This window comes from Anas platyrhynchos, chromosome 15 (assembly GCF_047663525.1).
Source record: "Anas platyrhynchos isolate ZD024472 breed Pekin duck chromosome 15, IASCAAS_PekinDuck_T2T, whole genome shotgun sequence".
Lineage (NCBI taxonomy): Eukaryota > Metazoa > Chordata > Aves > Anseriformes > Anatidae > Anas > Anas platyrhynchos.
In genome coordinates, this window is record NC_092601.1 from 8495472 (window position 1) to 8505938 (window position 10467).

General features: G+C 65.6%; 1 protein-coding gene across 1 annotated transcript; it reads left to right on the forward strand.

Annotated features, from left to right (window-relative positions):
• The first annotated feature begins 1506 nt into the window (after positions 1–1506).
• TFAP4 (transcription factor AP-4) lies at positions 1507–10261 on the forward strand. The gene is made up of 7 exons (XM_038187001.2): positions 1507–1816; positions 5992–6157; positions 6349–6447; positions 6734–6904; positions 7219–7356; positions 8548–8706; positions 8832–10261. The coding sequence occupies exons 1-7, from the start codon at positions 1728–1730 to the stop codon at positions 9024–9026; spliced, it is 1017 nt and encodes a 338-aa protein (XP_038042929.1). The 5' UTR covers positions 1507–1727; the 3' UTR covers positions 9027–10261.
• Positions 10262–10467: the final 206 nt, after the last annotated feature.

Genomic DNA, 10467 nt, shown 5'->3' on the forward strand with positions numbered 1-10467 from the left:
GGGATGGGGTGGGATAGGGTCAGATGGGATATGGTGGGTTGGGATGGGGACGGATGGGATGGGATGGGGTCAGGAGGGGATGGCACAGGATGGGACGGGGATGGAATGGGGATAGGAAAGGATGGGATGGGATGTGGTAGGATAGGATGGGACAGGAATATGAAAGGATGGGATATGGTCAAATGGGATACAATGGGATGGGATAGGGTCAGATGGGATACAATGGGATGGGGACAGGACAGAGAAGGATAGGATCAGGTGGGGATGGCACAGCATGGGATAGGGATAGGGATAGGAAAGGATGGGGTAGGATGGGGTAGGGTCAGCTGGGACGGCAAAAAGGGGATGGGGACAGGATGGGACAGTGATAGGATCAGATGGGGTGGCATAGGATAGGATAGGGATGGGCCGGGGATAGGAAAGGATGGGATAGGGTCAGATGGGATAGGGTTGGATGGGATGGGATGAGGACAGGATAGAGCAGGATAGGGGCAGGTGGGGGTGGCACAGGATGGGATAGGGATGGGATGGGGATAGGAAAGGATGGGATGGGGTAGGACAGGATGGGATAGGGTGGGATGGGGACAGGGCAGGATGGGGTAGAGTTGGATGGGATATGTTCAGATGGGATAGGGTCGGATGGGATGGGATGAGGACAGGATAGAGCAGATAGAGTCAAATGGGATAGGAAGGATGGGCCGGGCTGGGATGGGACAGAGATAGGAAAGGATGGGATAGGGTCAGATGGGATGGGATAGGGTCAGATGGGATAGAGTGGGATGGGGATAGGACAGAGCAGGATAGGGTTGGGAGGGGTGGCACAGAATGGGATAGGGATGGGATGGGGTAGGACAGGGTGGAACGGGGACGGGAAAGGATGGGATAGGGTTGGATGGGGTATGTTTGGGGTATGTTCAGATGGGATAGGGTTGGATAGGATGGGATGGGGATAGGACAGCAGGATAGGGTCAGGAGGGGGTGGTGCTGGATGGGATAGGGATGGGATAGGGATAGGGATAGGGCCAGACGGGATGGGATAGGGCCAGATGGAATGGGATAGGGCCAGATGGGATGGGATGGGATGGGACAGAGCAGGATAGGGTCAGCTGGGGGTGGCACAGGACGGGACAGGGCTAGGACAGGGCCAAGAAAGAGCAGGACAGAGCGGGACAGGGCAGCACAGGGTCCCCCAGGACTCTCCCAGAACCCAGCAGACCCCAACCCCGAGCTCACCCCCACCCCCACCGCACCCCTGGCTCAGTCCAACACCCGTTGGGGGCACCACCAACGGGGGGGGGGGGTGACACCAGCCCATCTCCCCCCACCCCCCACCCCCATTCCGCCGCCCCCCACACCACCCCGGCCACCCCTCTGCGCACCCCAGGACCCCCCCCGAGCCCCCCTAAACCCCCCCTAAACCCCCTCCAAACCCCCCCCAAACCCCTCTAACCCCCCTTAAACCCCTTCCAGCCCCCCTGGGGACCCCCCCCGCAGCCCCTCTCCCCCCTCTCCCCGGCGGAGCCCGCGCCGTCCTTTGTTTACATGGGCCGGTGGCTGGCGGAGGCGGCGCCGCCGGGGGAGGGAGCGCTGCTGTGTGCTCGGCTTCTCCTCTCCCCCAGCTGTTTCCCGCCTTGTGAGACACACGCACCCGCACCACCCGCACCCGCCCGGCCCCGCACCGCACCCTCCCGGCCCCGCAAAGCCCCCCGCCAAGCCCCCGGCCGGCCATGGAGTACTTCATGGTGCCCGCCCCGAAGATGCCCTCCCTGCAGCACTTCAGGAAATCCGAGAAGGAGGTCATCGGCGGGCTCTGCAGGTGGGGCACGGCTCTCCCCGCGCTTCTGCCCCTTTCCACCATTTTCTGCCTTTTTTGTTATTATTCTTTCACGCTCCGTTTTTCATTCTTTTTCTCTATTTTTATTTCTTTTTCCCACCCCCGCTCCTTCCCCAGCACGTGGGTGCGCGCCCGGGGGCGCCGCGCACATGGGGCCGGGCCCCGCCAGCGGCCATGCGGCCTCCAAAAAGGGGGGGGGGGGGACAGGGGACAGCGCTGCTGCTACCGCTGGGGGTGGACGTGGGGGGGGGGGAGGCACCGGGTAGCCCCGTGTGTGTGCCCCCCCCCCACGGGCACCGGCACCGGGACACGAGGGGGGAGCGGAGCCCGGAGGAGGGGACCCCGGGGGCGCCCCAACGGTGGCGGGCGGTGGGGCCCCGAAATTGGGGGGTGGGGGTGGGTGAGGGGGGGGGTGGGGGGGGTGGAGGTGGAGGGGGGCGTGCGGTGGGGCCCGGGGGGGGGGCGTGTGTTTACTGCGGGCCCGGCCGTGACTCTGCAGCCCTCCCGGAGGAGGCGGGCCGGGAACGGGGCCGGGGCTGCCGGGATTTGTAGTGCGGAGCCCCCCCGGGCGCCAGCCTCGGGGCTCCGGAGCACAAAGCCGGGAGGGAGCTGCTGGGGGCCGAGGAGGAGGAGGAGGAGGAAGGAGGAGGAGGAGGAGGATGGGGATGGCGGCCTCGATCCCAGCCCCGGTCCCGGCCCCGGCCCCTCCGCCCCGCCCTCGGCCCGGGTGCGGCCCCGGCGGGTCCCCACGCGGCTCCATGGCGGCGGGGCCTGCTCGGGCCTCTGCCGGGCCCCCGCGCTCACACCCGGCTTCACACACTCACACGGACCTTTACACACTCACACGCACCTTTACACACCCCTTTACACGCGCACACCGACACCCACGCGGCCCCCGGTCTGGCTGCGGCGTGGCTGTGGCCCCCCGTGGGGCACTCGGGGGCGCACGGGTTGGGGAGGGGGTGCTGCTCTCAGGGGGCCCCTGGGGGCTTGGGGACACCCTGCCCAGGAGGTTCCACTTGGGGTGCACCCTGCCCAGGAGGTTGGGGAGGTCGGGGACACCCTGCCCGTGAGCTCGGGGAGCTGGGGTGCGCCCTGGTTGGGAGCTTGGAGAGCTTGGGGGCACCCTGTCCCCATGAGCTCAGGGACACCGTGCCCATGAACACCTTGCCCATGGGTTCAGGGAGCTGGGGTGCGCCCTTCTCATGAGCTTGGGGAGCTGGGGGCACCCTGCCCATGAGCTCAGGGAGCTGGGGTGCACCCCTCTTGAAAACTCGGGGAGCTCGGGGGCATCCTGCATGTGGGCTCGGGGAGCTCAGGGATGCCCTGCCTGCATGCCTGGAGACACCCTGCCTTTTCCTGCAGGCTTGGGGGACCCAAATGCACGCTGCCTGGGAGCTCGGGGACACTATCCCCTTCCTGCAGGCTTGGGGAACGTGTGTACGCCCTGCCTGGGAGCTCGGGGAACCTGGGTGCGTCCTGCCTGCAAGCTTGGGGAGCTCAGGGGCACCCTGCCTTGGAGCCTGGGGATGCCCTGCCCTGCCTGCATGCATGGGTAGCCTCAGGGATGCCATACCTGAGAGCTCAGGAAGCTTGGGGACACCCGGCTGGTGAGTTCAGGGTGCTCGGGTACACCCTGAGCTCAGGGACACCCTGCCTGAGAGCTTGAAGCGTTCAGCAACACCCTGCCTGGGAGCGCGGGGACACCCAGAGCTCGGGGACACCCGGAGCTCGGGGACATCCAGCCCACCGGTGCAGCCCAGGCCGTGAGCTGCGGGCACCGACAAACACGGGCTGGCACAGCGAGGTGTCCTCGTGAGTTGTGTGGTGGCTGCCAGCTTTCATCCCCCGTGGTTTTGCTTTCCTCGAGGTCCAGGCGAGTGTTGGTGTCCCTGCCGGGTCCCACGTGGGTGCCGCCATGCAGCTGGGGACGGAAGGATCAAATTCTACCTGCCCAGCCCACGCCTCGCGTCCGGGTGCGCCCGCGGCACGGAGTGGGGGCTGTGGGCACCCCGGGGCTTCTCCCCGACGTGGCTTTTATGGCACAAGAGCTTCTGTGCACAGGAGTGTCCGGGGCAGGAAGGGACAGCCCGGGTGTGCTGCTGGCGCGTCCCAGCACCATGGGGCTGGGGTTGGGGTTGGGGTTGGGGCTGGGGCTGGATCTGCCCCACTCGGGCACGGCCGCCATGGGCAGGCGCAGGCAGGCAGCAGCCGGGCACCGCGTGGAGATCCTGGTGTGGAGCCCGCTCCCGGGGTGGCACTGGGCACCAGGACAGCTTCTGAATGGAGGCCTTTCTTTTTCCCCTTTCTGTATTTAGCTGTCACTTTTTAGGTCTCTTCCCAGGAAGAGCAGCTGGGGAAGGTTACGAGAGGTCTGCTGGTGAGGAAACGGGCCCTTCCTCCTTTTCTTGTATTTAAGAAACCGGTTCCGCGCTGCCCGGCCCGAAACATCCCCATCTAATTCCCCCTGTGGGCCTGCAGCTGGTGGCCCTCGGGCCCGAGAGGCATCGGTGCGGGATGACGAGGGGCAGATCCTGCCCTGGAGGAGGGACAGTGACCCCGGCAGCCACCATGCTCACCCCACGACAAGTGGACGTGAGCCCGTGCCTGCTGCTGTGGCTGCCCCAGCATCGTGCTGTGTCCTAACAGCCGCGATGGGCACACGTGGGGCACAGCCCCAGAGCCCCGGGGCACCCCATGGAGCTGTGCCGGGGGATCCGCTGCCTCCAGTGCTCCTCACCCAGCGCCAGCCTGCACCACAGCGCTGTCTGGGCAGCTGGGCACCGACGTCTTCCCCGTCCCCGTGGGCTGAGCCGGGACCTTCCCCAGACACACGGCTCTGCGAGGTGCGGGGCGGCACGGTCCCGGCTCCCTGTGCTGGAGCTGACGATAACGCCGTGGCCCCGCAGCCGGCGCGATGCAGACGAGGGGCGAGAGGCGGCGGGGAGGCTCGGCTCGCTGTGCCTGCGGTGTGGCGTCAGCCCCTGGCGCTGCTTGGCACTTGGACGTGTGTTAAAACGCAGGCTGGGGCCGTGCACGGCACTGCTGCCTACAGGTGAAGGCCAAAGCCCCTCTTATCTGGCCTCGTGCCCGCCGCCTGTCCCCTCTGTTTTGTCTTCGGTGTTTTGCTGCTTCCCCAGCCCTGGCTCTGCACAGGGTTTGGAGCCTGGTGGCGGGGCCAGGCTGCGGCACTTTGGTCTCTGTCACCCCAGCCCTCGCTGCCCCGTGCCGCCGGCACTGCCCTGTGCGTGCCAGCACCCCCCGGGGTCAGGAGGCGCAGGGTGTGCGTGCTGCCCCTTCCCCCCGCCACGGATCCCCTTTTGTTCTGCTCCTTTATTGCCCCATGGCTTGCCAGGATTTGGTCTCCCTGCTCCCCGCACCACCTTGGGGCTGCTGAAGAAGCCGAGCTGGGGGGGTTGAAGAACCGTGACCCCCCCTCAGCTCTGGGCTTCACCAGGGCGCAGCGCCCGGCCGGGGCACGCTGGCGGTGGCCGGCGGTGTTTCCCGGCCCAGCTGTGGGGCGAGGGCGCGCAGGAAGCAGGCGGGAGCTGCGGCTTCGGGCGGGACGGGGGCTTCTCCGCCGGGAGCTGTCATCTGGAAGCCATCAGCGGGGCGGAGGGAGCCGCCTTCCCGGGGCCACACACGCCGGCCGGCCCCGCGGGGACGCAGCCGGCGGCCTCGCCCTCCCGCCCGCACCGGGTCCCGCGGCCGCTGCCAGCGCGTGGGCACGGCGTGGCACGGCCCCGAGGCGATGCCGGTGGAGCAGGCACCCACACGTGGCTCCGGACAGGGCGTTTTTTTTGCTCAGGGGGTGTCCGTCAGTCCCTCTTCCTCACGGCTTTCTGGAGCTTTCTGGAGCTCTGTGGGGACGGGAGCATTCCCAGCTTGCCCCGACGGCAGCGTCAGGGAGCCTCTCCCCGTCCTGCACAGGACAGAGGTTGTGCTGCGTCCGTCCTACCTGCACCTGGAGCATCCACCCCGTGGGCTCAGCATGGCCGTGCTGTTGGGATTTGGCTCTGCCCTTCCAGAGGGTTCTTCCCACGGTGTTCCCCATCCCTTCGGCCACTTGGGGCTGCAAATCGAGGCGGTGCGGTGCTGGGGATGCCGGTCCCTGGGGGTGCAGCCCTCCCACCTCTCACACCCAGCCTCTCTCGCAGCTTGGCCAACATCCCGTTGACTCCGGAGACCCAGCGGGACCAGGAGCGGCGGATACGCAGGGAGATCGCCAACAGCAACGAGCGGAGGCGGATGCAGAGCATCAACGCCGGTTTCCAGTCGCTGAAAACCCTCATCCCGCACACGGACGGGGAGAAGCTCAGCAAGGTGAGCAGGGGCTGACGTGGGTGATGCAGGTGTCAGTCCCACACCTTGTGGTTCCCGACACTGCTTCTTGCCTGGGAAGGGAAAAGTAGGGGTCGTGCTGGTTGCAGGGAAATCCCAGGGGAGGTGCGGGGCAGGGGGCTCGGGGAGGGACCGTGATTTTTGCCTCACCACCCCCCTTGGCTCTCCCGCAGGCGGCCATCCTCCAGCAGACGGCGGAGTACATCTTCTCCCTGGAGCAGGAGAAGACTCGGCTACTGCAGCAGAACACCCAGCTCAAGCGGTTCATCCAGGTGCTGCCCCGGGCGCTGCGAGGGCACGGTCCTGGGGGCTGGGGACGGTTCCTGCTGCTTGGGGTCCGTCCTAGGACATGGAGGGGGGGGGAGCGGATGGAGGCACCGACCCTGCAATGCTTCCCGTGTCCCCAGAGCCCCTTCCTTTGTTGGGGAGCCCTGGGATGTGCTGGGGACGGCCACAGGGGTGGCACTGCCCAGCCCTGGTCCGGGTGGAGGGCTGGGAGGGGAGGGCAGCGCCAGGGCTGAGCCCCCATCCCCTGACACCGCGTCCCCGTGGCGGCAGGAGTTCAGCGGCTCCTCCCCAAAGCGGCGACGGGCGGAGGACAAAGACGAGGGCATTGGTTCGCCGGACATTTGGGAGGACGAGAAGGCCGAGGACCTGCGGCGGGAGATGATCGAGCTCCGGCAGCAGCTGGACAAGGAGCGCTCGGTCCGCATGATGCTGGAGGAGCAGGTGAGGCTGCGGGACGGGGCTGGTGGTGTGCGGGGAGGGCTCGCCCTCTAGTGGGCTGCACCGTGGGGATGCTGGAGGTGGTTTGGGGCCGGCTGCATGGCTGGGATGAGCCCCTCTTGTAGCGAGCCACTCTTGTGAGGAGAGGGTTCCACCGTCCAGCTCCCTGTCCCCAAGCTCGGCTGTGTGCTCTCCTCCTTGTCCCCACATTGTCCACCCCGTGGCTCCGTGCTCGGGGATGTCCCAGCTTGGGTCGGGGCAGCGTGCACAGCACGGGCTGTGATCCCCCAACACAACAGGACCCTCTCTGCTGGCAGGTTCGCTCCCTGGAGGCCCACATGTACCCCGAGAAGCTGAAGGTGATTGCTCAGCAAGTGCAGCTCCAGCAGCAGCAGGAGCAGGTGAGGTTGCTGCACCAGGAGAAGCTAGAGCGCGAGCAGCAGATCCGAACCCAGGTGAGTGCGGACGCGTCCCAACACCCGCCCGGCTGCAGGGACGCCCCGGCAGCCCCCGTCCCTGCAGGTTTTCCCCTGGGATGCACGGGGTGGAGAAGCACAAGGGGTCAGGGCGGTTCGGTGAAGGGCTTGGCACCGGTGGGAGGCTGGGGTGGGCAAAGCGCCGGTGTTAGGGAGCTTGGAAGGGGTTGGTGCTGAGGGTTCACCTCTCACTGGGGGACTCCAGCTGATTTTTGGGGATGCCAGAACCGCTCGCTGCCACCTGCAAGGCTGGGATGGGCAGCAGGCATCACTGCCTGGCAGAAGCAGCAGGACTGGAGGGCCAGGAGCCTTCATCCCTAGGGGTGGGGAGCGTAAAAGGGAGCGAGGAACAGCGGCTTCCTCTGTCGTTTGGGTTCTGCAGAGATGCTTCCCTGCAGGAGCCCTCCTGGCTGCCTCCTGGGGAAGCTCAGCCTAATTTTAGGTGAAGGCTCCTTAGCCTCCTGCGAGGGCAGCTCTTTGCACCCTCTATTTTAGCAGGGATTTTTGAGGGGTGCAGCGTGTTCCCGGCCGAGCCGGTCGGGACGGTAGCAGGGCGAGCACACAGCAGCTGCTCGGGTCTGGCTTTAAGCCTCTGGCTGCCTGAAAACCGAAAGCGTCAGGATACGGCGGGGGGGGGGAGGAATTCTACAAGTTCATCCGGATGCCTCCTGCCCTGCCAAAGCCAAGCTGCCTGCAGCTTTCAGCTGGCGTCCTCTTGTGTCCATCCAGGAGGGGCGAGCAGCAGCTGATGGAGCTTTTATGGCCTCTCGGCAAGCGGCGCTCCCCATCGCTGCCTTGCCTGGGTCCAGGGTCTCCTGTGCAGTTATGGGGCTGCCCCTCTTTTGGTTCCCACTTCGAGCCACGGTTATTTCAAGTGGAAACTGGGCATGGAGCATGGTGAAACACTGCTGTGAGCAGGAGGGATGGGTTAGGGCACTGCTTCCATCCCTGATAACCTGCATCGGGGTGGCCACGAGGCCCCCAGCACCGCTCCGGGGTGCAGCACAGTGTTGGGGTGCTCCTGGGGACGTTCCCGTACAGCTCACAGCTCTGGGTAGGGCAGAGGCAAAGGGGACGAGGGGTTTGGGGCAGGAGCTGTCGCCCTGGGGTGGGGGGAGTTCCCCAGAGGGAAGCTTTGCCTTGCTGACTGGGGTTTGCTTCTGTGCCCAGCTCCTGCCAGCACACGGTCCCCCAGCACCCACCCACCACCCCACTGTGATCGTACCAGCACCGCCTCCCTCCCATCACGTCACCGTGGTCACCATGGGCCCGTCCTCAGTCATCAACACAGTCTCCACGTCCCGGCAAAACCTGGACACCATCGTTCAGGTAGGGAGGGTTTGTGGCGGTGTCGAGGGGGGAGCACTGCAGGGTGCCCTGGGGACGTGGGGGGTCCCCAAACCTGACTTGAGGGGGGTGTCACCGTCCTGACGGCCATCGGTTGCCCCCGGCAGGCGATCCAGCACATCGAGGGGACGCAGGAGAAGCAGCTGCAGGAAGAGGAGCAGCGGCGTGCCGTCATCGTGACGCCCGCCCGCGCCTGCCCCGAGCCCTCCGCCTCCGACACCGCCTCCGACACGGAGGGCAACGACAGTGACTCCATGGACCAGAGCAAAGAAGACCCCTCGGGGGAAGGGGAACTGCCCTGACACCCCCCGGCCGGCAGCCGGGGCGGGGAGCGGGGCGAGGGAGGGAAACGTCAGAGAATATGCTGAAATTTTTAAAAAATACGATGAGATTTGGGTCTCTTTTATGACCTTTTTCCAATACTGTAAATCAGAGCGCTAGAACCGGGCGATGTTCGCTGCTCAGTTCCCAGCGAGCGGGGAGCCGGGGGGGGGCCGGGACGGGGGGGGGGCGGCGGCGGGCACTCGAGGGGGGACAGAACTGGAACCGGGGCTCGGGGTGCAGCCGGGGTTTGGGCCAGGCGGGGGGTCAGAGCCCCCCCTCAGCCTCCCCCCCCGGTTTCATCAAACTCGCCCCCCGCCCCCGGGAAATCCTGCAGAACCAAAGCCGGTCCCGGCGTTCCCGCTGGCGAGCGGGCACGGTGCCGGCCGGAGCCGGGTTTCCCTCGGGACGCCGGGGCAGGGGGGGGGGTGTCGGTTGGGATTTTGATTTCTTTCCACCTCTTTTTTGTTTTGTTTTAAACTTTTTCGTGTTGTTTTTTTTTTTTTTTTTTAAGCAGGGGGGGGGCAGACTGCAAGCGACGCGGTCGCAGACACAGCACCGGCTCTCCCAGAGGGACGGGGACCCCGGCTCGGGGTGCGCCTGCCCCCCCCAGGCATCTCCTGCTCCCCACGAGCATCCTGCACCATGCCGGGGCGAGGAATCCCACCCACCCCGAGAGCAAACACCAGCGGGATCCGGCTCGTCAGAGCACGGGCTGCCCGGCACACCCAGCCCCCCCCCACGGGGATGGGGTTTTGGGGTTTGATTTTTGGTGCCGGGCCCCGTGGGGCTCCCCTTCCCTCTCCCCTCCCTCCTTTAAGCACTTAATCCGGTTTGCGGGGTTCGTCAGGTGAGAAGAGCTTTTCTGTTTCGTGGTTGTGTCGCTTCTGTTTTTCGTTGTGGGCAGGGGGGGGCCCCACTTTTGTCCCACCTCTGCCCCCCGCCTCTGCCCCCCCCTCACCCCCCCGTTTGGCTGTAGGGTTTTAGGCCAGTCGTGTGTAGAGCCTTGTTGGTATTTGGTAGGTTCCTCCCCAGCCACAGCTGTTTCTCTCTCGGTTTCTTTCATATTTTTTTTTTTGTATTTTTTTTTTTACGATTTTCAGGTCTTTGTGTTCATTGAGAAGCTATTATATTTTGTTAAGAAAGTGAAAAAAAAAAAAAGAGGCTTGTGCCTTTGTAAAGAAACAAAATAAAGTTTGTACTTTGTTTTTTAGAAGCTCTGCCCCAGCCTTATGCCTGTGGGGATTCGGGGATGGGGTGGATCCGGCCCTGGGGACGCTGCCCCCTGGAAGCAGCCGGGATGTGGCAGGAGGATGCCGGTCCCGGGGGGGCTCCAGGGCTGGTTTTGATGCCATGTCTCAGCTGGGGGGGGGCTGGGGAGGGGATTTCTGTTCCCAACCGGGGCCCCATGTGCCCCAGGAT

What these genes read in the sequence shown, in the direction of transcription:
- TFAP4 (XM_038187001.2), top strand. Translation starts at nt 1,728, where the DNA reads ATGGAGTACTTCATGGTGCCCGCCCCGAAGATGCCCTCCCTGCAGCAC. An exon ending in AGCAGCAGATCCGAACCCAG is followed by an intron (nt 7,357 to 8,547) that starts GTGAGTGCGGAC and finishes TTCTGTGCCCAG; the next exon opens with CTCCTGCCAGCACACGGTCC. An exon ending in ACCTGGACACCATCGTTCAG is followed by an intron (nt 8,707 to 8,831) that starts GTAGGGAGGGTT and finishes TGCCCCCGGCAG; the next exon opens with GCGATCCAGCACATCGAGGG.